Source organism: Pituophis catenifer, unplaced genomic scaffold (genome assembly GCF_029215685.1).
Source record: "Pituophis catenifer annectens isolate HBS135680 unplaced genomic scaffold, rPitCat1.0.hap2 SCAF_3, whole genome shotgun sequence".
NCBI classification, from domain to species: Eukaryota; Metazoa; Chordata; class Lepidosauria; order Squamata; family Colubridae; genus Pituophis; species Pituophis catenifer.
This window is the reverse complement of record NW_027256883.1, coordinates 10,032,145-10,058,244: the sequence shown is the minus strand read 5'-3', so window position 1 is coordinate 10,058,244 and position 26,100 is coordinate 10,032,145. Positions and strand designations below refer to the sequence as shown.

The window sequence follows — 26,100 nt, the reverse complement described above, 5'->3', positions numbered from 1 at the left end:
AGGCACTGAGCTGAATGCCTATTCAACTTGATATTCTCCTGAAATGAAAATGGCCAATAAACAAATTTAGCAGCTTTCCTAGCTGCTCTTCTCCCTATGTTTTCTACTAGTTTTGTCATTTGACTGACTGCTGTGACGCCTCAGCTCTGTTTCCTCTAGTGGACATCAGTCTGCATCTTTTACCACGACAAATTGCTTTGTTTCTCAGGGTACGTTCAAGTCAAATCAGATCAGTGTTTAAGCTCCTTCCGTGTGGCTCCTGTTGAAGTCAATGCCACCTACCCAAAATTTTAATTTTATATCTGTCTGACAAAAAAAAAAAGAAAGAAAGAAAGAAAGAAAAGAAACAAGTTCATAGCAGCTGTCAAAGCACATGGAGATGCCCTTCCATTTTAATTCTCTTTTAATTCTTTGACGTTGGAGGTTCTGAAGAAGAGGCTGGACAGCCACTTGTCTGAAATTGTATAGAATTGCTTGAGCAGGAGGTTGATCTGGATGACCTCAATGGTGAAATGCAATTTTTTTTTGCTACCGGTTCTGTGGGCGTGGCTTGATGGTGGTGGGGGTCATGTGACTGGGTGGGCATGGCCAATTTTTTAAAAAAACCTTTTTAAAGCATCTTTTTACTACCTATTCGCCCGAACCAGTAGTAAAAAAAAATGCTTTAAAAAAGTAAAAAAAAAGTTCCGATGGTCACAGCTGTGCCGCGTGATCATCGGAACCTTTTTTTAAAAAACTTTTTAAAAGCATTTTTTTTTTACTACAGGTTCGGGCGAATAGGTAGTAAAAATGTTTTTAAAAAGGAAAGAAAAAGGTTCCGACGATTTCGTGGCACAACTGTGATCGTCGGAACAGGTAAAAGTATAAACATAATTTGAATACATGAAAAGAGTAAGTAAAAAGGAATATTAGGACAGGGATGGTAGGCATGTTGATGTGCTTATGCACGCCCCTTACAGACCTCTTAGGAATGGGGTGAGGTCAACAGTAGACAGTTTAAGGTTAAAGTTTTGGGGGTTTTGGGGAAGAAACTACAGAGTCAAGCAGTGCATTCCAGGCATTGACCACTCTGTTGCTGAAGTCATATTTTCTGCAATCGAGTTTGGAGCGGTTTACCTTGAGTTTGTATCTATTATTTGCTCATGTATTGTTGTGGTTGAAGCTGAAGTAGTCAAAATTATTATCCAGCACTCAAAATGCAATCACATTAAGTTTGGGTGGAGGTGGTGTTGCAAACATTGTAATTCTGCAACTGGGTTGTAAGTAGCCTTTTTCTACATATCTACAATATTTACAGACCTCTCACATCCTGGACATAAATTGTTTCAACTTCTACCCTCAAAACGATGCTATAGGGCACTGCGCACCAGAACAACTAGACACAAGGACAGTTTTTTCCTGAATGCCATTACTCTGCTTAGCAACTAATTCCCTTTAATTTACTAAGAATGTATTACTATTATTCTTCTCTTCCTTACTAGTATCTATCTCTTCCCACTTATGACTATAACCATGTTGCTTGTATCTTTCAATTATATTGTTTTTATTTGTTTCCTAGTACGATTTGATAGCTTTTTAGTAACCTTGACTCAGTGATGAAATCCTAATTTTTTTACTACCGGTTCTGTAGGCGTGGTGTGGCTTGGTGGGCGTGGCAAGGGAAGGATACTGCAAAATCTCCATTCCCACTCCACTCCAGGGGAAGGATATTGCAAAATCTCCATTCTCACCCCACTCTGGGGCCAGCCAGAGATGGTATTTGCTGGTTCTCTGAACTACTCAAAATTTCCGCTGCCGGTTCTCTGAACTGCTCAAAATTTCTGCTACCGGTTCTCCAGAACCTGTCAGAACCTGCTGGAATTGACCACTGCCTTGACTATCATTGTGTTCTATTTTTTATTCTTGATGAATGTATTTCATTCTCCTTATGTACACTGAGAGCATATACACCAAAGACAAATTCCTTGTGTGTCCAATCACACTTGGCCAATAAAGAATTCCATTCTATTTTGGGGGAGGAGCACTGTAACATTGAAAAGTCGCTAAACAACTAGTTGTAAGTCAAGGACTAACTGTAAAGACCCAACAGGACCGAAAGAATGGGTTGAGAGTAATATCTCATGTACTATACGCAGACGTACCAGAAACACACATACACTTACTTTATTGATAAAAAAAAAAATTCTGGAAAGAAGGAAGCCCTGGCCCTCTTTCAAAAACTCCTGATAGAAGGTATTTCAAGATGAGTTGTATAATTAGGTAAGTAATTAGGACTAAGAGATAAATGGGATACAATTATCTCCTTCACACTGTGGGAAGAGGAGTGAAACCTGCCCACTTGAATCTTCCCTTCTGCTTAGAGGGATTTTTAGATGACAGAGATAAAGAGACTCGGGACACAATGCATTAAAATAACCTCCAGTCTTTTTACTCTTACTATTGTTTCAATAACTGACAGTCACAGGGCTGAGAGAATCACAATATCCTCCCCCAAAAGCAAACAACAACATTGCTTTAAACATACTGCCTTTAAAATAATACATTGAAGAAGGATGAATCTAGAATGATTAGAGATTGAAAAAGCATCCATTCTCCTCATGAATTTTTCCTCAGATGGTGTTATTTATTTGTTACTTGTTAAATTTATTTAGGCGGTATTTGTTTATTATTCAAAGAAATGTCTTTTTATTCACCACTGATAAAGACGATCAGGGCAGTGGTGGGTTGCTATCGGTTCACCCCAGTTCAGGCTAACCGGTAGCAGCTGTGGTGGGAGGCTCCGCCCACCTGCCCGGACATCATCAAATACGCTCTGCGCATGCGAGCAAACCGGTAGCAAAGGTAAGTGAAACCCACCACTGGATCAGGGGTTGAAAAGAAAATAAAGCACAGCCAAACCAAGACCGCAACAATAAAACAATCATGTCGCCCATGCAAGAAGCAAGCTACAAAGCCAACGATCGCGAGTTCAAGTCCTGCCACAGCCATGAAAAAGCCAGCTAGATGGCTTGGGAGAATCACCAGGAGGCTCTGAGTTCTAGTTCCGTCTTAGGCATGAAAGCTGCCTGGATGCCTTTGGGCCAGTCACTCTCTCTCTCTCTCAGCCCAGCCTGCCTCACAGGGTTATTGCTGTTGTGAGGAAAATAGGAGGAGGAAGGTGTGTTGGATATTAGAAGCAATCAACCAATGGAATAGCTTGCTTTCAGAAAGTGTGGGTGCTCCATCACTGGAGGCTTTCATAAAGAGACTGGACAACCATCTGTCTGAAATGGTATAAGGTCTCCTGCTTGAGCATGGGGTCAGTCTAGAAGTCCTCCAAGGTCCCTTCCAACTCTATTATTCCCTGTCATATGCACTATGAGCTGTGAAAATATTTACAGACCCCTCACATCCTGGACATAAATTGTTTCAACTCCTACCCTCAAAACGACGCTATAGAGCACTGCACACCAAGACAACTAGACACAAGAACAGTTTTTTCCCTGAACGCCATCACTCTGCTAAACAAATAATTCCCTCAACACTGTCAACTATTTACTAAGTCTGCACTACTATTACTATTAATCTTCTCATTGTTCCCACCACCATCTCCCTCCACTTATGACTGTATGGCTGTAACTTGTTGCTGTATCCTTACGATTTATATTGTTTCCTAGTATGATTCGATTACTTATTTGTACCTTATGACTATCATTAAGTGTTGTACCTTATGATTCTTGATGAATGTATCTTACACTGAGAGCAAATGCACCAAGACAAATTCCTTGTGTGTCCAATCACATTTGGCCAATAAATAATTCTCTTCTCTTCTCTTCTCTTCTCTTCTCTTCTCTTCTCTTCTCTTCTCTTCTCTTCTCTTCTCTTCTCTTCTCTTCTCTTCTCTTCTCTTCTCCTCTCCTCTCCTCTCCTCTCCTCTCCTCTCCTCTCCTCTCCTCTCCTCTCCTCTCCTCTCCTCTCCTCTCCTCTCCTCTCCTCTCCTCTCCTCCCTTCCCCTCCCCTCCTCTCCTCTCTTCTATTTGTAAAAATAATTGCTCCACATCCATTTCTCCCCATCCTAGCCCAGTGCCTGGATTTCAGTGGGAGGCTCTTCCAATGGGCTGGGGTAGCTTATAGAGAAGGCACCTTTCTTTTTTGGCCATGTTATGAAGCGGCTTCAGAACCCCGAGAAAGGCCTTGGCGTTTATTTAGCTCAACTTAATTGAGTTTCTGCAAGGCTAGCTAAGGAATTGTTCCAGTCCTTCATGTCAGGTAATTTGGTGTTCGCAGCTTGCCAACTCAATTCCTTGACTCATCACTTCTTTCAGCGGACAGCCAGGAAACTCAGCAAGATAGTCAACAAAAACAGAAGAGAGGTGTGGAGAAACTGGGGGGGGGAAGGGTACCCATTACCTGACTGGGTAACGACATCAATACTAAAAGGGAGTGGGGTTTGCTCAGAGGGCAGCACCAAGGATCCCACGAAAGAGATTTCTTCCCTAGAACTGACTTAAACCCATTCTACCTAAAAATTAGGGACACGGTGGCTCAGTGGCTAAGAGGCTGAGTTTTGTCGATCGAAAGGTCGGCAGTTCAGCGGTTCGAATCCCTAGTGCCGCGTAACGGAGTGAGCTCCCGTGACTCGTCCCAGCTTCTGCCAACCTAGCAGTTCAAAAGCACGTATAAAAATGCAAGTAGAAAAATAAGGACCACCTTTGGTGGGATGGTAACAGCATCCTGTGCGCCTTTGGCATTTAGTCATGTTGGCCACATGACCATGGAGACTTCTTCAGACAGCGCTAGCTCTTCGGCTTTGAAACAGAGATGAGGCACTGCCTACTAGAGTCAGGAACGACTAGCACATATATGCGAGGGGAACCTTTACTTTTACCTTTACCCAAAAATAGTGGCTAAGGCCTGGTCTAGCTTAATGTCCATATAAGCTGCTTTTTTGCCAGTGAGCTTGGTGTAAGCTTAACTCCAAACTACTCCATTTACAAACAACCATATAATTTATCATTTTAGGCACCACATACATCCATGGTGGTGCAGTGGTCATAGTGCAATACTGCAGGCTACGTCTGCTGACAGTTGGTTGCTAGCAGTTCGATTCTCACGGGCTCAAGGTTGTCTCAGCCTCCCATCCTTCCGCGGTGGGTAAAACGAGGACCCAGATTGTTGGGGGCAGGAGGCTGACTTTGTAAACCGCTTAGAGAGGGCTGTAAAAGCACTGTGAAGCGGCCTGTAGGTCTAAGTGCTATTGCTATTTTATTTTATTTTTTTTAATTTGATTTATATGCCGCCCTTCTCCGGAGATTCAGGGCGGCTTACAATGTGCTCAGCAATAGCCTTCATCCTTTTGTATATTTATACAAAGTCATCTTATTGCCCCCACAACTGGGTCCTCAATTTACCTACCTTAGAAAGGATGGAAGGCTGAGTCAACCTTGAGCCTTGGCGAGATTCGAACCTGCAGTAATTGCAGGCAGCTGGTCTTAATAACCAGCTTAATAACAGGGTGCCTTAGACCACTGTACTACCAAGGCTATTCACCCTCCTTAGTGGCTGGATTTGAACAATTCCGCAAAGCTCGTGTAGCCAGACTGATTGAAGGAACGAAGAAAGATTTACACAAAGAGAGGAATCACACAGAGAGGGCTGATAAGGATAGCAGCTGAGAGAGGAGGAGAGGCAATTCTCACGGCAGCTGGAGACCAACCATCGCTTTCAGGGAAGGGAGGGAGAAGGAAGCAGAAAGAGCTCTAACAGAGATTAAGGGATGGAAAGGGATGAAAAGGACCAAGTCGGAATCTCATTGAAGAAAGAAAAAAAAAAAAGAAAAGGCTGCCCAAAGCTTCAGCAATGATGGCAAGACAAGTCCAACACAGAGTAAAGCTTAGCCTTTAACAAAACCTTAACACAGTGTTTCTCAACCTTGGAAGCTTGAAGATGGGTGGACTTCAACTCCCAGAATCCCCCAGCCAGCAGCGCTGGCTGGGGGATTCTGGGAGTTGAAGTCCACCCATCTTCAAGCTTCCAAGGTTGAGAAACACTGCCTTAACAGAACAGAACAGAACAGAACAGAACAGAACAGAACAGAACAGAACAGAACAGAACAGAACAGAACAACAGAGGAAAGGACCTTGGAGGTTTTCTAGTTCAACCCCTTGCTAAAGCAGGAGACCTTATACCAGTGATGGAGAACCTTTTAGGCACTTAGTGCCCAAAGTGCGTGTGTGTGTGTCCAAACTGCAAGATGTGGGCGCATGCATGCATAAGCCCCGCGCATGTGTGCTTCCCCCACACATGCACCCACGCCCCGCCTAAACTGCAAGACACGGGCGCATGCCCTTGCACCCCACACGTGTGGCAGACCAGAAGACCAGTGTTCTGTCCCCATCACACACGCACACACACCAACAGACATCCAAGAGTTAAGGACCAAACCAGCTGGCAAAATCCTTTTCCTTATGATAACGGAACTTGGCAACAACCTAGTGGCTGCCAGCCAAGAGTTTATTACTTACGAAGAGGAGAGATAACTTCTCCCCACTTCTGGTACATCAAAGGAAACAGCTCAATAATTACAGAGTAAATCAAGTCCAAAGATAATCCAGCAAAGTCTTAAAGCAAAAGTCCGGCAATGCAGAATGGCGTGGAAGCTTTCAGCTTTGTTCGTCACAAGGTTTGACTGGCCACCACACTCCCTTTTATACCTTGTGGGGTGTGGTCCAGTGACTCAGACTAATCTCTGTTGTGCGCGCTTATCTCTGCGACGCTGGCGTGGATCCAGCCAAGACTCATTACTCTCATCACTGTCCACCTATGGCTGCGTGGACGTGCTTGGCCCCGGCCCTATCTCTTGCCCTTCGGCAGACGCCGAAGGCATTGCCAGAGAGGAGAGTCCTGGAGAGGTAGGCCTTGCCAACTCCTCTCCTTCACTCTCGGAGTCCTCTCCTCCCGATGACACAGGCTCAGGTAACGGAGCCACAACAACCAGCTGGTTGGCGGGAGGCACGCACATATGCGTGGCAGAGACCTGAAACAGAGCTGGGGCAATGGTGCACGTGCCCACAGAGAGGGCTCTGCGTGCCACCTCTGGCACGCATGCCATAGGTTTGGCACCACTGCCCTATACCATTTCAGACAAATGGTTGTCCAATCCCTTCTTAGAAACCTCCAGGGATGGAGCACCCACAATTTCTGGAAGCAACCAGTTCCACTGTTTAATTGTTCTAACTGTAACTAAGGAGATTTCCCCTTAGTTCCAGGTTGCTTTTCTCCCTGATTAGTTTCCATCCATTGCTTCTTGTCTTGTTTTCTGGTGCTTTGGAGAATAGCTTGACTCCCTCTTCTTTGCGGCAGCCCCTCAAATACTGGAAAACAGCTATCATGTCACCCCTAGTCCTTCTTTTCATTAAATGAGACATACCCAATTCCAGTAACTGCTCTTCATACGTTTTAGACTCCAGCCCTCTAATCATCCTTGTTGCTCTTTTCTGCACTCTTTCCAGAGTCTCAACATCTGTTTTATAATATGGTGACCACAACTGGATGCAGTATTCCAAGTACGGTTTTATGAAGGCTTTGTAAAGCAGTACTAACACTTCATGTGATCTTGATCATTCTAACCCTCTGGTAATACAATCTAGGATTGCATTGGTTTGTTTTCTTTCTTTCTTTTTTTTTTAATTTGATTTATATGCCGCCCTTCTCCGGAGACTCAGGGTGGCTTACAATGCGTTAAGCAATAGCCTTCATCCTTTTGTATATTTATACAAAGTCAGCTTATTGCCCCCACAAACTGGGTCCTCAATTTACCTACCTTAGAAAGGATGGAAGGCTGAGTCAACCTTGAGGCCGGTGAGATTCGAACTTACAGTAATTGCAGACAGCTGGTGTTAATCACAATGCTATCAGTCTGTTGAGCCACCAGGCCCTATTTTCCTCCACTTTTACATTTGGTCTATTTTTTTTCTACCTTGATATGTCTGTCTGTCTGTCTGTATTTATTTCCCGCTTTTAATTTAATAAATTAAGATGGCGAACATACTCAACCCACCTTCCTCCTCCTATTTTCCCCACCCACAAGCCTATGAGGTGGATTGGGCTGAGAGCCAGGGGCTGTCAGGCACAAAAGATCAGCTTCACACATGAAGGTTCAATTAAACTAACTTATTGTTATTCATGTCTATGCACAGGAATCTTGCCAATTAATGGTTAGTGCCTGCTTGGAGTTAGATAAGGGCCCATGGAATTCAAAGGGGGTTGGACTTAGTCTGCTTGTGGCAACGTAGAGATTCTAGGCTGATTCCTCTTTTGACTCTGCCCCCAGGCTCTGATTTCTGTTTTCCTACACTGCCCCACAATCACCCAGCCAGTTTTCATGCCTAAGGCAAAACTTGTACTCTCCTGGTGATAGGCCCAGGAGTCATGCAACTGGCTTTCATGCCTAAGGTGGATCTAGAACTCATAGGCTCCTGGTGACTGGCGTAGGAATGAGTTGCTTGGCTGAAAAACCACCGCCTTCAGCTGAGATCAACCAGATCTCAAAAATGCACTTGTGTGTGTCAAACGAGCCGTGGTGGCACAGTGGTTAGAGTGCAGTACTGCAGGCTACTTCTGCTGATCACCGGCTGCCAGCAGTTTGGCAGATCGAATCTTACCAGGCTCAAGGTTGATTCATCCTTCCATCCTTCCAAGGTGGGTAAAATGAGGATCCAGATTGTTTGGGGCAATAGGCTGACTCTGTAAACTGGTTAGAGAGGGCTGGAAAGCACTGTGAAGCGGTATGTAAATCTAAGTGCTATTGCTATTGCTAAATAACCAAAGGATGTTCCACAGGATCACAGGGAGAGAAAGAGAGAGGGGGGGAGAGAGAGGGATGGAGGGAGAGGGAGAGAGAGGGAGGGAGAGAGAGGGAGAGGGGGGGAGAGAGAAAAAGAGAGGGGGAGGGAGAGAGAGAGGGACAGGGGAGAGGGAAAGAGAGGGGGAGGGAGGGAGGGAGAGAGAGAGAGAGAGGGAGAGGGGGGAGAGGGAAAGAGAGAGAGGGAGGGAGAGCGAGAGAGGAAGAGGGAGGGAGGGAAAGAGAGAAAGAGAGAGGGAGAGAGGGAGAGGGAAAGAGAGAGAGGGAGGGAGGGAGGGAGGGAGAGCGAGAGAGGGAGAGAGAAAGGAAGAGGGAAAGAGAGAGGGAGAGGGAGGGAGAGGGAGGGAGGGAGAGGGGGAAGGAGAGAGGGGGAGAGGGAAAGAGAGAGGAAGAGGGAGAGGGGGGAGAGGAAGGGAGGGAGGGAGGGAGGGAGAGAGAGAGAGAGAATTCAACTGGGAATGAAAAGAAAGATTACCTGCTTCAGCACAGTGACGGTTCCTGGGGCCATGGCAACCACAGAAGCTAGAGCAGCTCCGTCATGGGGCTCTGATCCCAGCTCAATGATTTGCTGAAGGATGTTGACAGCCGTGGCATCAAGCCTTCCTCCTTATGGGGGAGAAGCATGAAGATTAACACTGTGAGGAGGATGCAAACTTTGTGGCACTGGGGCCACCGTTCCCCTTGCTCCCCTTTCTGCACTGCCTATACAACCACTCTACACGCTAAAGGTAGTCCTCGATTTACAACTGTTCGTTTAGCGAGTTACAAAGGCATTGAAAAAAGGGACTTACCACTGGTCCTCACGCTTATGATTCTCACACCCCCACAGCCACGTGAGGGATCAAATTTTGGGTGTTTGGCAATCAGCATGACTTTACGAGGGTTGCAATGTTCTGGACACCTGGGATCGCCATTGCGACCTTCCCAGCCAGCTTCTGACAAGCAAAGTCAATGGGGGAATATGGATTTATTTAACGACCGCATGATTCACTTAAGAACTGCAGCGATTTGCTTAACAACCATGACAAAAAAATGCTCGTATAATCAGGCGTGGTTCACTTAAGAACCACCTTGCTTTGCAAAGGAAATTCTGGTTCCAATTGTGGTCGTTAAGTCAAAGACTTCCTATATGCCAAAATATCCCTCTCGTCTTCTGACTCAAATGTCTCACCTCCTTCCTTTCATGCTTATTTTCTCCTTCTTGAGGGCTTTATTGCATTTTATGCCAATTTTCCCTCAGGGTCTTGTGTAAATTTCCCCTTTCATTTATTGCATCTGCAATATTAATTGAATGCTGATGCTGTCTTTTCTTCTTATCTTTCAAATGTGGTACCTAACAGCTTGGCCCAAACTCACCATCTCCCACTGATTGACTTAAAGTCACCCAATCAGTTTTCATGCCTAAGGCGGGACTAGAACTCACTGTCTCCAGGTGATTGGCCCAAAGTCACCCAGCCAGCTGTCATGCCTAAGGCGGGACTAGAACTCACTGTCTCCAGGTGATTGGCCCAAAGTCACTCTGCCAGCTTTCATGCCTAAGGCAGGACTAGAACTCACTGTCTCCAAGTGATTGGCCCAAAGTCACCCAGCCAGCTTTCATGCCTAAGGCGGGACTAGAACTCACTGTCTCCAAATGATTGGCCCAAAGTCACCCAGCCAGCTTTCATGCCTAAGGCGGGACTAGAACTCACGGTCTCCAAGTGATTGGCCCCAAGTCACTCTGCCAGCTTTCATGCCTAAGGCAGGACTAGAACTCACTGTCTCCAGGTGATTGGCCCAAAGTCACCCAGCCAGCTTTCATGCCTAAGGCGGGACTAGAACTCACTGTCTCCAGGTGATTGGCCCAAAGTCACCCAGCCAGCTTTCATGCCTAAGGCGGGACTAGAACTCACTGTCTCCAGGTGATTGGCCCAAAGTCACCCAGCCAGCTTTCATGCCTAAGGCGGGACTAGAACTCACGGTCTCCAAGTGATTGGCCCCAAGTCACTCTGCCAGCTTTCATGCCTAAGGCAGGACTAGAACTCACTGTCTCCAGGTGATTGGCCCAAAGTCACCCAGCCAGCTTTCATGCCTAAGGCGGGACTAGAACTCACTGTCTCCAGGTGATTGGCCCAAAGTCACCCAGCCAGCTTTCATGCCTAAGGCGGGACTAGAACTCACTGTCTCCAGGTGATTGGCCCAAAGTCACCCAGCCAGCTTTCATGCCTAAGGTGGGATTAGAACTCACTGTCTCCAAGTGATTGGCCCAAAGTCACTCTGCCAGCTTTCATGCCTAAGGCAGGACTAGAACTCACTGTCTCCAGGTGATTGGCCCAAAGTCACCCAGCCAGCTTTCATGCCTAAGGCGGGACTAGAACTCACTGTCTCCAGGTGATTGGCCCAAAGTCACCCAGCCAGCTTTCATGCCTAAGGCGGGACTAGAACTCACTGTCTCCAGGTGATTGGCCCAAAGTCACCCAGCCAGCTTTCATGCCTAAGGTGGGATTAGAACTCACTGTCTCCAAGTGATTGGCCCAAAGTCACTCTGCCAGCTTTCATGCCTAAGGCGGGATTAGAACTCACTGTCTCCAGGTGATTGGCCCCAAGTCACTCTGCCAGCTTTCATGCCTAAAGCGGGACTAGAACTCACTGTCTCCAGGTGATTGGCCCAAAGTCACCCAGCCAGCTTTCATGCCTAAGGCGGGACTAGAACTCACTGTCTCCAGGTGATTGGCCCCAATTCACTCTGCCAGCTTTCATGCCTAAGGCGGGACTAGAACTCACTGTCTCCAGGTGATTGGCCCAACGTCATCCAGCCAGCTTTCATGCCTAAAGCGGGACTAGAACTCACTGTCTCCTGGTGAGTGGCCCAAAGTCACCCATTTGGCTTTTTTTTTTTGCCTAAAGTGGGACTAGAACTCGGAGTTTTCTGCTTTTTCACCTGGTGCCTTAATCACTAGACCGAACTGGCTGAAACATCATTTAAACATCTTTTTTTTTTTTTAAAGTATTGATCTGGTCTTAATGAGAGCATGTTACCATTCTCTGAGGTATATCTGAGGTCCTGCAGAGCTGCAACAGCTGCCTGAGTCCCTTGCAGATCTCCAGCTTCGGTGATATGAAGGTACTGCGTGGAGGATTCTTCGGAAATTTCTGTAGTTTGCTGCAAAGCAGAAGGCAGTTGGAGAAGAAATAAGAGTTAACAGGCACCAGTATATTACAGAGCTGCCGAAATACGTACCTACAGTTCAAGCTTAAGTATGTCTCTTTGAATAGCACAGCATCACAAAATGGCTTTTGACAATGAAACAAGTTAGAATCTTTTGATGTAGGAAGCAAGAAAAGACTCAGCAACGAAAGAACATTTTTTTTTTTAATAGAAAAGTAATCTGGAAATGACTTGTCAAGGTCATATACAAGTCAGTTGCACAACTGGGAGACTCTTTATCAAATAAATCCTATCTCTGATCGTTACTGATCTCATTAATTTTTACTCGTGGGTGCATAAGAATATGCGCATAAAAAAAATTCAGTAGGATTATAGGCATGAAAGTAATCCTTTTGATTAGAAGAAAACTATAATTTATCGCAATATTCAATCCAGACTGCCTGAAAACACCAACAGTTTTGAGGTTCTAATTTTTAAAGTTTAACATGAGTCATTAAGATTTCTATTTATCTTCACAGTTTTTTTCCATCATTTTTTTCAAGGAGAAAAATAAGACTGCAGTCTTATAACCCCCATTAATAATCTCCATCAAACGCAAGGGGTTTCTTTCTAAATAAATATGTATAAGAAGATGGCATTGTATAACTTAATAAGGTAAAGGATGCTCGTCTCCATTTCAAGCCAGCCAGCCAGTACTGTCCGAAGATGTTTCCATGGTCATGTGGCCAGCATGACATCATAGGGCATTGTTAACCTCCCTATCAAAGTGGTACCTATTAATCTACTCGCCTTTCCATCCTTTCAAAATGCTAGGTTGGCAGGAGCTGAGGTGAGGATGGGAGCTCACCCTATTCTGTGGCACATGGGTCTCGAACCTGGGCTGTCGGCTTTCCCAACATCTTAACCACTGAGCCACCGTGCCATCCTAACTATTGTACTATCTAATTAATTTTAACACACTTCCAAGGCCTTTTTAAGAATCCAAGATTCGGTGGTTTTGCAAACAAGCCTCCAGTTGAATATCTTACTATAGAGGTAGTCTTCGACTTACAATTAGGACCAGAATTTCTGTCACTAAGTAAGTCGCTAAGGGAGTTCTGGTTGATTTTATGAATTTTGCGATGGTTATTAAGCGAATCACTACAGCTGTTAAGTGAATCACACAGTTGTGAAGCGAATCCAGCTCTCCCCCATTGACTGTGCTTGTCAGAAGCCAGCTGACATTAAGTTAATGACATGGTCGTATGACTGTAACCTTGTTGCTGGTATCCTTACAATTTATATTGACTGTTTCCTAATAGGATTTGTTTGCTTATTTGTACCGTATGACTATCATTAAGTATTGTACCTTATGATTTTTGATGAATGTATCTTTTCTTTTATGTACACTGAGAGCGTATGCACCAAGACAAATTCCTTGTGTGTCCAATCACACTTGGCCAATAAAGAATTCAATTCAGTTCAGTTCAGTTCAGTTCAGTTCAGTTCAGTTCAGTTCTGTTCTGTTCTGTTCTGTTCTGTTCTACTCTACTCTACTCTACTCTACTCCATTGCATTGCATTGCATTGCATTGCATTGCATTGCATTCCATTCCATTCTCTAAATTCTGTTCTGTTCTGTTCCGTTCTATTCTCTATTCTATTCTGTTCCGTTCCGTTCCATTCCATTCCATTCCATTCCATTCCAATCTCTATTCTGTTCTGTTCCGTTCCATTCCGTTCTATTGTCTGTTCTGTTCTGTTCTGTTCTGTTCTGTTCTATTGCATTCCATTCTCTGTTCTGTTCTGTTCCGTTCTATTCTCTATTCTGTTCTGTTCCGTTCTGTTCCGTTCCATTCCATTCTCTATTCTGTTCTGTTCTGTTCCGTTCTATTCTCTGTTCTGTTCTGTTGTGTTCTGTTCCATTCCATTCCATTCCAATCTCCGCCCTTTTAGCCTTCTGTAAAACTTTGAAGACCCAGTTTTCTCCCCTAAGCGCTTAGAGAAGATTAGATAAATGCACATCAGAAGTTTGACTGGGCACCAGGTTTCTGTTGTTTTTAATATTTTTTAAAGGTAGTCCTTGACTTACAACTGGTTGCTTAGTGACTGCTTGAAGATATGAGGGAAGAAGAGATGGATGGAAGGAAGGAAGGAAGGAAGGAAGGAAGGAAGGAAGGAAGGAAAGAAAAAGATAGAAAGACAATTAAGGAAAGAAAGTAAGGAAAGAACAAAAGAAAGAAAAATGAGAAAGATAGAAAGAAAAAGAAGGAAAGAAAGAAGGAAAGAAAGAAAGAAAAAAGTAAGTAAGTGAGGAAGGAAGGAAGGAGAAAGATAGGAAGACAAGTAAGGAAAGAAAGTAAGAAAAAAAGGAGAAAGATAGAAAGAAAAATAAGGAAAGAAAGAAGGAAGGAAGGAAGGAAAGAAAAAAGTAAGTGAGTGAGTGAGTGAGTGAGGAAGGAAGGAAGGAATATATATATATTCAGGTTTCAGCTTAAAAAGAGAAATGCCTGGGCTGATGTTGGGAGTTGTGATGGAATTTAGCCTCACATTGTTGCTATGGCCACCAATTCCTTATGTATAATTTCAGCCTCATATGAGGCTTCATTATAAAGAAATAAATGACATTGAACAATTCATTTGCGCTCGGTAAACCTGCCTGCATAAAAACACATAGAAGCAGGATATTACTTTTAAGTTTTATAGGAGAATGTTTGTTGCTCCAATTTTTCCTCGATTCCCCTTTAACATTTCAGGGAAAAGGCGATATTTTAGAACAGCTGTGGCTGCTTGCATTTACCTCCGTATCCTGCTCCATTATTTTAAGTCCGTGTTTGTTTTTCAGGTGCCTGTTGAATTCCCATTTTGTGCCGTACACAAAGTTGCACACTGGACACTTGATGCCACCTGGGAGGGAAGAAAAACAACAACAAAAAGAGTGCATATTTAGACCCTGATCAGAGATTAGAATCCGTGCATAGATATTAAATAATAAAAATGTACTATAAACGTACCAGGATACAAATAAAATTTATTTATTTTTATTAGTTTTTAACCTGGCTTAACCCCCTAACCTTTTCACAAGTTCGATATTTTTCTTTTCCCCATATTATATAGCCTTGTGCCATTTCATGGAGGTGTTTTTGGCAAATGGTAGCAAATTGATGGTTGTGTAGCTATATTCCGGATGAATACTGCTTCCCTGTATGAATATGCCAAAAATATACCATATATGCTCCAAAGTATAAGACGCACCTTAGGTTTTGGGGAGGAAAATAAGAAAAAAAAATTCTGCCTCTGCCTACCAGCATCCATCGGTATTCATCTGGCTAGCGTCCTGTCAGTGTGTGTGAGAGTTGAGGGCTGTTTGGAAACTGAAACAGTATTTGCTGTGTGAGCAACAAGGAGACAGTTTGGAACCTGGGAGTGGCTTAGCTCTGCAGCTCTGAGTCTGCTGAGCTCTAAACTAGTCTGCTGCTCAAAACTGAAATGGAAACTCCTCTACTCTGCTTGTATTTACTATCATGTTGGAAACTTTGGTATTGTATATTTCATGTGTTATATTATATATAAAGAGAAGTTATTGAATCCAGCTGAATCAGTTACTTGTGTGTGCTTTCTGGATGTGATTGCTGCTCCAAACTCTGACACGTCGTTGCAGCAAACAGCGACAGCCAGGTGAGCTTCAGCACATTACTGCATCCTGATTAAGCATGAGCAGCTGATTGGCGGGTGGATTGGCCTCCCGGAATACCCCCAATCAGCTGTTCCATGCTGCAGGGATTGCCACAGACCATCGCTGCCTCCATGCCTCACGTTTTTGGCTACATTTGGGGTATAAGATGCACCCAAATTTTCACCCACTTTTAGGGGGGGGGAAAGTGTGTCTTATACTCCGAAAAATATGGTAAAGGTAGTCCTCACTTAACAACCCAAAATAGGACTGGCTGCTTGGTCACTAAACCATGCAGTCATTAAACAAAGCATCACACGACTGAAGTAAGACTTATGACCTCACTCCCGCTGTGGTCATTATGTGAGTCAGCCATGGCTGTTAAGCGAGACACCACACAACTGTGACTTGTGACTTAATGTTGGCTTCTCCATCGACTTTGCTCGTTGGCAAGCCAGCTGTGAAATGGTGATCACGTGACCATGGGAAGCGGGAAAGACCGTGAAGATCCCCCAGTTGTAAAATGCCTGAATCTCAATCACATGACTGTGGGGGTGGTGGCTATGAGGGTTGTAAGTGCGAGGACTGGTTGTAAAGTTAACATTTTCAGCATAGTTGTAGTCTTGAAGGCATCAAACAGGGCAATTATTGATTGAGGACTATCTGTATATTAATGGAATACATATCACCTACATCTCTTTTGAAAAGTCTCTAACACAATGGTTTTTAAACTCTGTGTGTGTCTGTGTGTGTGCTTACTCCCAAGTAGGGGAGTCATACCATTCTGCTAGTGGAGAAACTTGTGATTACTTTTTTTGTCATTTGAGAATTACAGATAGTCCTCGATTTACAATAGTTTATTTAGTGACAAACTGTTTGAAGTTACCATAGCACTGGAAAAAAAAGCAACTTATGATCATTTTTTCACATTTATGACCGTTACAGCATCCCCCACAGTCACAAGATCAAAATCCAGATGCCTGGCAACTGGCTCATATTCATGACGGTTGCAGTGTCTTGGGGGTCATCTGAACACCTTCTGGCAAGCAAAATCAACGGGGAGGAATCAGGTTCACTTAACAACCGTGTTACTCACTGAACAACTGTTCTACCCCAGCTACGGACCCCAAAGAATGCAGCACACACAAAGTCCGTTCAAACCTTAGTTTACTGAATAAACCAGTTTTTTACAACAACGGCTGTTAATTAACTGCATTAACAGCCGCCAAGAATTCAAAGAATAATAACTGAAAGCTTACTATGGTTGGCAGAATGCCCAGAAGCAATTTGCAAAAAGCGGGGTAAGATAAGCAAGACAAGACACGAAGGTATGTGAACTAAGATGTTCCCTGCAAATTGCTTCAGTCAGAGTTCCTCCTTAAATAGGCTAAGGGAGTGGCCAATTAGCCCCAAGCCTTACTCTTGAGGAGACCTTCTCCTGAGGAGCCACTCCTGCCTTTTGGCAGCTCTGTGCGCCCGTGCATTGAGAAGTGGCTCCTCCTCTTCGTCCTCTTCACTTAAAGGAGCTTCTGGAGGTTCTGAAGGCCCTGGCTGAATCCCTGCCTCTGGCACCACATCTTCTCCAGCCTCCTCATTGTCTGACTCGAGTGCCAGCTGCACAGGCTGCTGGCGCAGCACCACACCAGCCTCCTTGCTGTCGGAATCAGCTACTAACTGCACAGGCCGCGTACGGGCCACAACAACAACTGAATTTGACAAATGTGGCAAGAAAGGTCGTAAATTGGAGCCAAACTCACTTAGCAAACGTCTCACTTAGCAACAAAAACGTTGGGCTCAATTGTGGTTGTACCCCAAGGTCTACCTGTGCTCTTGCTAATTCATTTAGGAAAAATTAAATTAAAAAATTAGGTTCTTTGCTGACATTTATTGTTCTTGAAGGGTTTTTCTAAGACCTCCAGCACTATTACGTTATCTTTAAACCTGTTAGACGAGGCACTTCCGTGCTTTTATTTTAAGTTAAATGCCTTTATCTTGCCTTTATCTGCCACAGCGCATGACTCTCGATACAGAAAAAAAGGCATTACCAGTTACAACAACCTGAATTGAAATATTCATTCCATATTCCCCTCTTAATAAAAACTCAATTAGAACGGAGACTTTCCCGTCTTTCTTTTAAATTAAACTTACTGCAACAATAACAGTCAGTTAATTAAAAGAGCCACCTCTGTCACTCTGACTTTAATTAAGGAACAACAAGTGAAAGAGTGCCATTGAGCCAGTGGCATATTCGGCAGGGCGGTTAATTGACATCACAGCTAAAGAAAATTAATTTCTCTCCAATTCATTAACTGCTGTGGCAATATAGAGGCAAAAGGTCATTGAATGGCATACCTTATCTGCGTCTGACACCGGAGTACACATAAAATGGAAGGATTTCTCATTTCTGAAACTCCGAGGCAGCCCAATTTTCTGCCACCCCAGAGCCTTAAAAAAAAAAAAGAAAATGGTCCTTTGGAAATGATTTCATTTATATTTTTGCAGGATGGACTAGAAAATATATTCCGAGGATTAATGCAGGGAGAGTTCCAGGAAAGACAACTTTTGTTTTACAAACTCCTTGGCAGCTCAAATCTGGGAAGTGGAGAACGCGAAGGTGGCCACAAAGACACTTGCTGGAAACAATGCATTATTTATGCCTTTTGCGATAGGGGGGAATATGCCTTTATCTGTAGCTGGAAACCCAAGAGAGTTTATTAGTTTGCTACATGGAGCGGTTCACACTTAAAGCGGTTTGCGTTTCTATATACAAACCTAGCTATACATTTGCAAACAATATTATACTACTGTTAGGAAATAGTTATTTGTCTAACTATTTGGTCAGGCAATATATAAACCAACAATGTATGTTTGCAGTCAGAAAGGTATTATATTGCTTTAAGACTGTATTGCATCATCCTGTATCCTGATTGGCTAAGCTCTGTAGCCAATGTACTTAAGGGAAGTCAGGATCATGGCTTGTGTGGATACTACACCATTTTATCTGCTTATTTGCTGTAACTCTCTACCTGATCTCTCTGCATGATCACTGTTTGATCATAGCTACATGTTGCTTTCTACTATTTATTGAATGTTTGATATTGAATTTGTTCCTGTTTTGAAACTCAAGAAGAACTGTTTTATTGTGTATGACTACAACTGGCAAGAAGACTTTGTACTTGAAATATCCCTGGATTGATCTTTTAACTTTCGTCTTATCTCTATATGACTTGGATTGTTTTTACACTTTGCTTTATTTTTTTTCTAAAAGTAAAAGACTACAACAACTCAGTGTGTTTGTACGTTGACTGTGATTGTTCACAACCACTCCCAATTGCTTTTCATGTGTTTACTCAAAGGGTACTCTGCTCAATAATCCACATCGGTTATGAGCCAAGAATATCCTTAACAACTACTATAAAGATAAAGGTAAAGGTTCCCCTCGCACATATGTGCTAGTCGTTCCCGACTCTAGGGGACGGTGCTCATCTCCGTTTCAAAGCTGAAAAGCCAGCGCTGTCTGAAGACGTCTCTGTGGTCATGTGACCGGCGTGACTCAATGCCAAAGGCACACGGAACGCTGTTACCTTCCCACCAAAGGTGGTTCCTATTTTTCTATTTGCATTTTTTACGTGCTTTCGAACTGCTAGGTTGGCAGAAGCTGGGACAAGTAACGGGAGCCCTGTTATGCAGCACTAGGGATTCGAACCACTGAACTGCCAACCTTTTGATCGACAAGCTCAACTTCATAGCCACTGAGCCACCGCATCCCTTATACTACTATAGTGGGGTTTTTTAGGGGAAGGTGAAAGCAGGTTGGGAGATTTTTTATAGAGACTGGCACGCCCTGCCTCAGTTTATCATAGCTGTACTATCAAAATGTGTTCCTTTTTCATTTAAAAACCAGCCTCTAAAAACAATGGTTGCTTACCAGTAAACCACCATTGACATATGACATAAGAAATATACAGAAAAATATACATTCCTTCCCTCCTCTCAAAATGTAAATATTGATAATCAAGGAACACTGATTTATCCCAAAGGTGCAAACTGAACTGGAGAAGCTTCTGGGATGGGAAGCGAAACGCCTTCAAGCAACAACCAAGGAAGCCCAGTTGCCTTTAAAAAAAAAAAAAACACCTTTGGGACAACCATGACGTGAATGACTGAGAATCTCCATGGACAGCATTGATTTATATATTTCTCTAGACCAGCAGCTCTCAAAGGGTGTTTTGGGGACCCCTGGGGGGACTTTTCCAGCCACAACTGTTAAGTCATTGCAGTCGTCAAGTTAAATTTTGCTTGTCAGAACATCACAAAAAGGGATCACATGACCCCGGGACACTGCAAACATGATAAATTCAGTTGTCCAAGCATCTGAATTTTGATCATGTGACTACAGGGATGGTGCAACAGTCGTAAGAGTGAAAAATGGTCATATGTCCCTTTTTCAGTGCCATTGTAACTTCGAACGCTCACTAAACGAATGGTTATAAGTTGAGGACTACCTGTATGTACTTCATATGCCTGAGCAACTTCCTTTCCTAGCACATACTGTGATAAACATATCCATCTATTAAGTCATCACAAACTCTTGTTATTCTCAGCCACGGTCAGGACTCTAAATAGCCTCTCCCATACATTTTATGCTAGTCTGTCTTGCTCAAATTTCCTTGACACTGGAAGGAAAACTCAATGCAAATTCCTTAATGCATTTGTCTCGTGCCACCATTTCCATGCTGCTGAAACATAGATTCACGCTTCTTATAGACATAAATTCTGTGGGGAGCAGGGGGGGGGGGAAACCCCAGTAAAGAAAAAGAATAATTTGGCAATGCTTTAAAATGTCATGCTTGGGAAAGTTATGTTTTATTCATTACTCAAGAGCAGCTTTGCATTATGCTGGCATCTATTCTAGTGTAACAAAACGGGGGGAGATTTTAAATCCTCCCAAGCTGCTTTGAAATGGGGAAAGAGAGTTTTTACATAACGTCATTCAACGTTGAAAGATAATGTGGGAACTAATCGGAAATAAAATAAGAAAAGTCATCTCACTCAACCGGCCCAGCGTTTTTAAAAGACGCCACAATCTAAATTGGGGACTTTTTATTTCCGCACTGGCAGGAACGTTACATCGTTTTGTGATGTCCTGAATCTTTTAAATCCCGTTTCATGCCCTGCAAGGTATTTGATTGTATGGCCAGATTGCCAAAACAACAGCACAGTGTCTGCTAAGGGATGAAAGACAATCTTCTGAGATATTACATTTGAATACTTTACTGTTCTCCAAATCTTTAAAAAAAGATTTATTTTGATGTCCAAAAAAAGAAAAAAAAAGAAGAAGAAGAAGCATTTCTTTTTAATCTGCCATCTGTCTAGCCAACCTTCTGGGGCTCAATTTACTCTTTGGAAGAAGGTTCAGCTAATTTTACATCTCTAGGAAATAAATCTGTTTTGGAATTAAATTTGAAATGAATTATGCCCCAAGGAGCTTCACAAAAAGAGCACAACTAACCAGGATTCTAATCGGGGGTGAAATGTAAAATTTGTTACTACCAGTTCTGTGGGCGTGGCTTGGTGGTGGGGATAATATGACTGGGTGGGCGTGGCCAACTTTTTTTAAAAGAAAACTTTTCAAAGCATTTTTTCTAATGCTTTGAAAAGCCTCTGGCAATCAGGCAACACAGCTGGGATCGTCAGAGACTTTTCAAAGCATTTTTTTTACCACTTCTTCGGCCAAGAGGTTGCAGAAAAAAATGCTTTGAAAAGCCTCTGATGATCCCAGCTGAGCCGTGCGATCATCAGAGGCTTTCTTTTTACTTTTAAAAGCATTTTTTCATCGGAAGAGGTTGTAGAAAAAATGCCTTTAAAAGTAAAAAAAAAGAAAAAGCCTCTAATGATTGTGCGGCTCAGCTGGGAATGGTGTGTGGGGGGGGGGGGGGCGCAGGGATTTTTACTACCGGTTCTCCGAACCACCCATCACCATCGCTACTGGATCAGGTGATTTCACCCGATTCTAATTCCAGGTCACATCCATAAGGACCCTTGTCAGTAATTCTTGTAACGAATCCTATGTCAGGCTTACCCAATCAGATGCATTTTAGGCAGGGCACTTCACTTTGATAGAAATGACCTCTGCTCCTTGAAGTAGACAGTTGAAGGCCAGGGAAGAAGTTGCTTTAACAGGACTTGTGACTCTGTTGAAGTGGTGAAAGGCCAAGTACCACTTCATCTTGAACAGATGGATAGTGCTTTGTTAAAGGGACAATTGAAGCAAAATGTCTCTCCAAAGCTTTGCACAACTCCCCAAAAGATTTATCAAATCTGATGGATTGTTGTCACAAGGGGTGTGTGTGTGTGTGTGTGGTGGTGGAGGTTATAGTTTCAACTGTTTTTTTTAAGATGCCCACTGAGATTGAGTGGCTGACTATATATATTTTCTTAAATAAAGAAAAAATAAATAGAAATCAAAGCTGGTGAAATTCGCAGGCCAAAGCTTGATGGAAACTGATTTCCATGTCCAGGTTTGGAGATTCCAGACAAACCCAACCCAACCCAACCCAACCTAGCCAACTCACCCAACCCAACTCAACTTAACCAACCCAACTCAACTTAACTCAACTTGACCCAACCCAACCCAACCCAACTAACTCAACCCAACCCAACCCAACCCAACTCAACTAACTCAACTCAACTCAACTCAACTCAACTCAACTCAACCCAACCCATATAGGGCCAATTAGAATGTTATTCCTTTCAGATGCTTCAGATGACACACAGAAATACCCTTGGATTATTTTTTCTCCAGTGAAGAAGAACAACATATTAGACTTCTCATTTATGTGATTTATCCATTTCAACTTAAATCATTTTTCTTTCTTGGAGATGATGCTCAAAGACATTCCATGGAGAAGGAAAGCCATCATTCATCAATGAGGCAAAATATTCTCTCTGTGAGAAAAATAACTATAGGTTAATGGAAAGGAAAATCTCTATGTTTTCAAAACAGACAGGTTACCTTGTTGGAGAAGGGCTTCAGCTGCAAATTCGCCAGAGCCTGCATTAACGTATTCTTCACTGGGATGTTTCCTGTTATAATGTCTTTTGAGGGAACCAGATATGTTGCAGGAATAATGGCAGTGTGCACAACGGAAAGGCTACAATTATAAAAGGAAATGAATTAATTATATCTGGCTTCAGATGCTGCACATCTTATTGTTAGGTTACCATAATCAGATTTAGATCTGTCTTGCTACGCGCATGTGAGCAAGTAAACTTATCCCATTATGAAAACAAAACATATAACGGCAACACCTCTTAGATTTTATTACCTTTTTATGCCCTGCAAAGTTTTACAACATGATGGAAAACTATCGGCACCAAACATTCAGTGAACTATTTATTTGCCATGATGGCTAAATTCTGCTCTCTTTCATAAAGGGATAGATTGCCAGAGCAAATAAATTTACAAAAACAACTGCAACCTTTTTTATTGACTAAATAAATTACTCGGCAATAAAATTAATGCTCTGTGCTAATTTAGTGGCATACCTCCAAATGCAAAGAGACAGGAAAGCAGCGTGTTGAACCCCGTTCAAAAATGACTTCTAAAATGAGACTAATGTGAGCAGGAATGCACCAGATGCAGAAATTGCTCATGAAAAAAAAATGGCATTTGTTCAGGGAAGTCTTAAGCTGCAGAACTGCACTTTCACAAAGCCCCGAAAAAAGACCAATAAATAAGAAAGCTCACATGTTTTCCATTTTCAGTTAATGTATGCCGAGTGTTTAATGCAGTCGGCATCCAAGATTTATACTTAGAAAGCCTGGACCAATTTATGCTTATTCAATATGTGAAGATGAGTGTCGTAATAACAAATTAGCGACTGAATACGGACTGTTATTGTTGTTGTTATTATTATTAGTATCATTCACTTCCTGCTTTTCTCCCAGAGCATTTTACACCCATCTCTGTAGATAAGTCGATCTGAAAAAGAATGACTGGCCCATAAATTAAAGAACATCCTCTATAATTTTTATTTTTGGGGGGGGAAAAAATAAATCACCATAAAATACAGACATTTATCAGCAAATAACTCTACCATCCAATAAAATCTGAGCACAGATTACCATCAAAATGGAAAGACATGAAGCATCACACATCATTTCATGTTGGGTAGGATATACATGTTTGCCTAGTTTATCGAAAGCAGAGGTCTTGGCAGCTTTAAGACTTGTGGACTTCAACTCCCAGAATTGAACAAGTCTTAAAGCTGCCAAGTTTGGGACCCCAATCTAAAACAAGAAAAAAGAAATTCAAAACACCTTTTCCAGCAAGGAGTTTTTCCACTTAGATCTTGAAAAGAGCCTATCTCATCAATCTAATAGCAGGCTCTGATCATTATCATAAATAAGAGACAGGTTCATATGGAAGGAGGTAGCCTAAAGAATCAGGTCTTTGGCATAACAAAATTGCCACGTTGAATTATGGAAGTCAGTGGCCGAGCACAGGGTACTCTGGCCTTCCTCGTATACCTCTGACCAAAGTTTAATCACCGTGTAGCTAAGATTATGACACTCTCTCCAGTATCTGCCCCATGTAGATAACCTTAATTGGTTACAGATGTTAAATCATAAATCACAGGGACAAAAGTCACCTTAGAAAGGAATGAAGCGTAGCAGGAATCCTAGACAGAAAAAAACACATTGGTTCAAAAAGCAGATGAGTTTGTAGACCTATATCCAAGGTTTATGACGAGACTGTGTGGTATGGACCACTGGTGGTCCGTGAGAAAATTTTGGTGGTCCCCAGAAAAATTATTTGCATTTTTTTTATTGCACTAAGTATTATTTATCTTTTTTTTAAAAATTAATATTAGTGGTCCGCGGGATTTAAAATTATGAATTCAGTGGTCCCTGAGGTCCAAAAGGTTGGTGACCCCTGGCATAGACCACAATCATCCATCCACCATGAAACAAACTTCCAGAAATTCATCTATAAGAAATGATAGTTACAGACATGTCTATAATGTTGCTCTCCAAAGGTTTTAGCATTAGAACTTCAGGCTAGTAGAGAACTGAGATACAACTTGAAATTAGTAGTTTTCTTTGATGACACTACTCAGATTGTTCCAGAGATTCCATGCCAACATTACAGCCCAGTTCCATTAGACAAAGAGTCAATGTAACCCAACTTCACAGGTTTATCTGTTCTCAAGATGTCCTACAACATACAGTGGTTCCCACTTGGAGATGTGGCACTTCTGAATTATTGTTGTTCAGTTGCTAAATTATGTCTGACTCTTCACAACCCTATGGACCATAGCACACCAGTCCCCCTTTTCCTTCACTGCCTCCCAGGGTTTGGCCAAATTCATGGTCGTTGCATTGATGACACTATTTAATCATCTCATCCTCTGCTGTCCTCTTCTCCTTTTGCCTTCAGTCTTTCCCAGCAATCTGGGTCTTTTCCAGTGAGTTCTCATTTGGTGGCCAAAATATTTGAGCTTCAGCTTTAGTCTCTGTCCTTCCAAAGAACAGTCAGGGTTGATTTTTTTTTTTTTTAAATTTGATTTATATGCCGCCCTTCTCTGGAGACTCAGGGCAGCTTACAATGCGTTAAGCAATAGCCTTCATACTTTTGTATATTTATACAAAGTCAGCTTATTGCCCCCACAAACTGGGTCCTCATTTAACCTACCTTAGAAAGGATGGAAGGCTGAGTCAACCTTGAGCCTGGTAAGATTCGAACCTGCTGTAATTGCAGGCAGCTGTGTTAATAACAGCTTTAAGGTGCTTTAAACCACTGTCCTACCAAGGGATCTTCTTACAGTCCAAGGGACTCCCAAGAGTCTTCTCCAATACCACACTTTGAAAGCATCAGTCATGTTGGGTGTCAGTCTGAAGAGATGGCACGGCCATGAACATGAAGCCAAACAACAGCAACACAGCTCACCAGCTCAAATCCCCCTGCTACTCAGACTAACCCGAGCACAACCAAGCCCCCACCTAAACAGAACACACACCCAGCCAATCAGAGCACAGCCAACCCCCCCATCCAATCAGAGCACAGCCAAACCCCCAACCAATCAAAACACACCTCCACCCAATCAGAACACAGCCAAGCTCCCACCCAATCAGTTCACACCCCCACTGGCAGTTAAAAGGAAGAAACAGCTGCGATCACACACATTGCTCCTAGAAGCACGAAGCTGAGAACACCAGCCTGAAGATGACGAATGAGACTTCGTCTTCCTTTAACAACATTTTTTTAGTCTCCACCTAAAAGGAATATTACTTTTTATATAAGAGATGTGGACAATATAAGAGATAATACATTAAATTAAAATAAAACCATAATAAAATCACCATAATATGGAGCCATAGAATTGCAATGGGATATAGATGACAGAATTCATAATTGAAAACAATTTAGGTAAGAGCACTGATGTAGAAAAAGTTT

The 26,100-nt window shown here is 42.8% G+C and overlaps 1 protein-coding gene across 1 annotated transcript in view; it reads right to left on the bottom strand.

The window, feature by feature from the left end:
- ZFAT (zinc finger and AT-hook domain containing) overlaps positions 1 to 26,100 on the bottom strand; it is a 127,178-nt gene that overhangs the window by 16,359 nt on the left and 84,719 nt on the right. Inside the window, exons 12-15 of the mRNA XM_070940314.1 lie at positions 22,657 to 22,795; positions 14,769 to 14,875; positions 11,861 to 11,984; positions 9,318 to 9,448 (exon numbers count right to left, since the gene is read on the bottom strand). Coding sequence (XP_070796415.1) covers positions 9,318 to 9,448; positions 11,861 to 11,984; positions 14,769 to 14,875; positions 22,657 to 22,795 — 501 coding nt within the window. The remainder of the gene's footprint in view (positions 1 to 9,317; positions 9,449 to 11,860; positions 11,985 to 14,768; positions 14,876 to 22,656; positions 22,796 to 26,100) is intronic.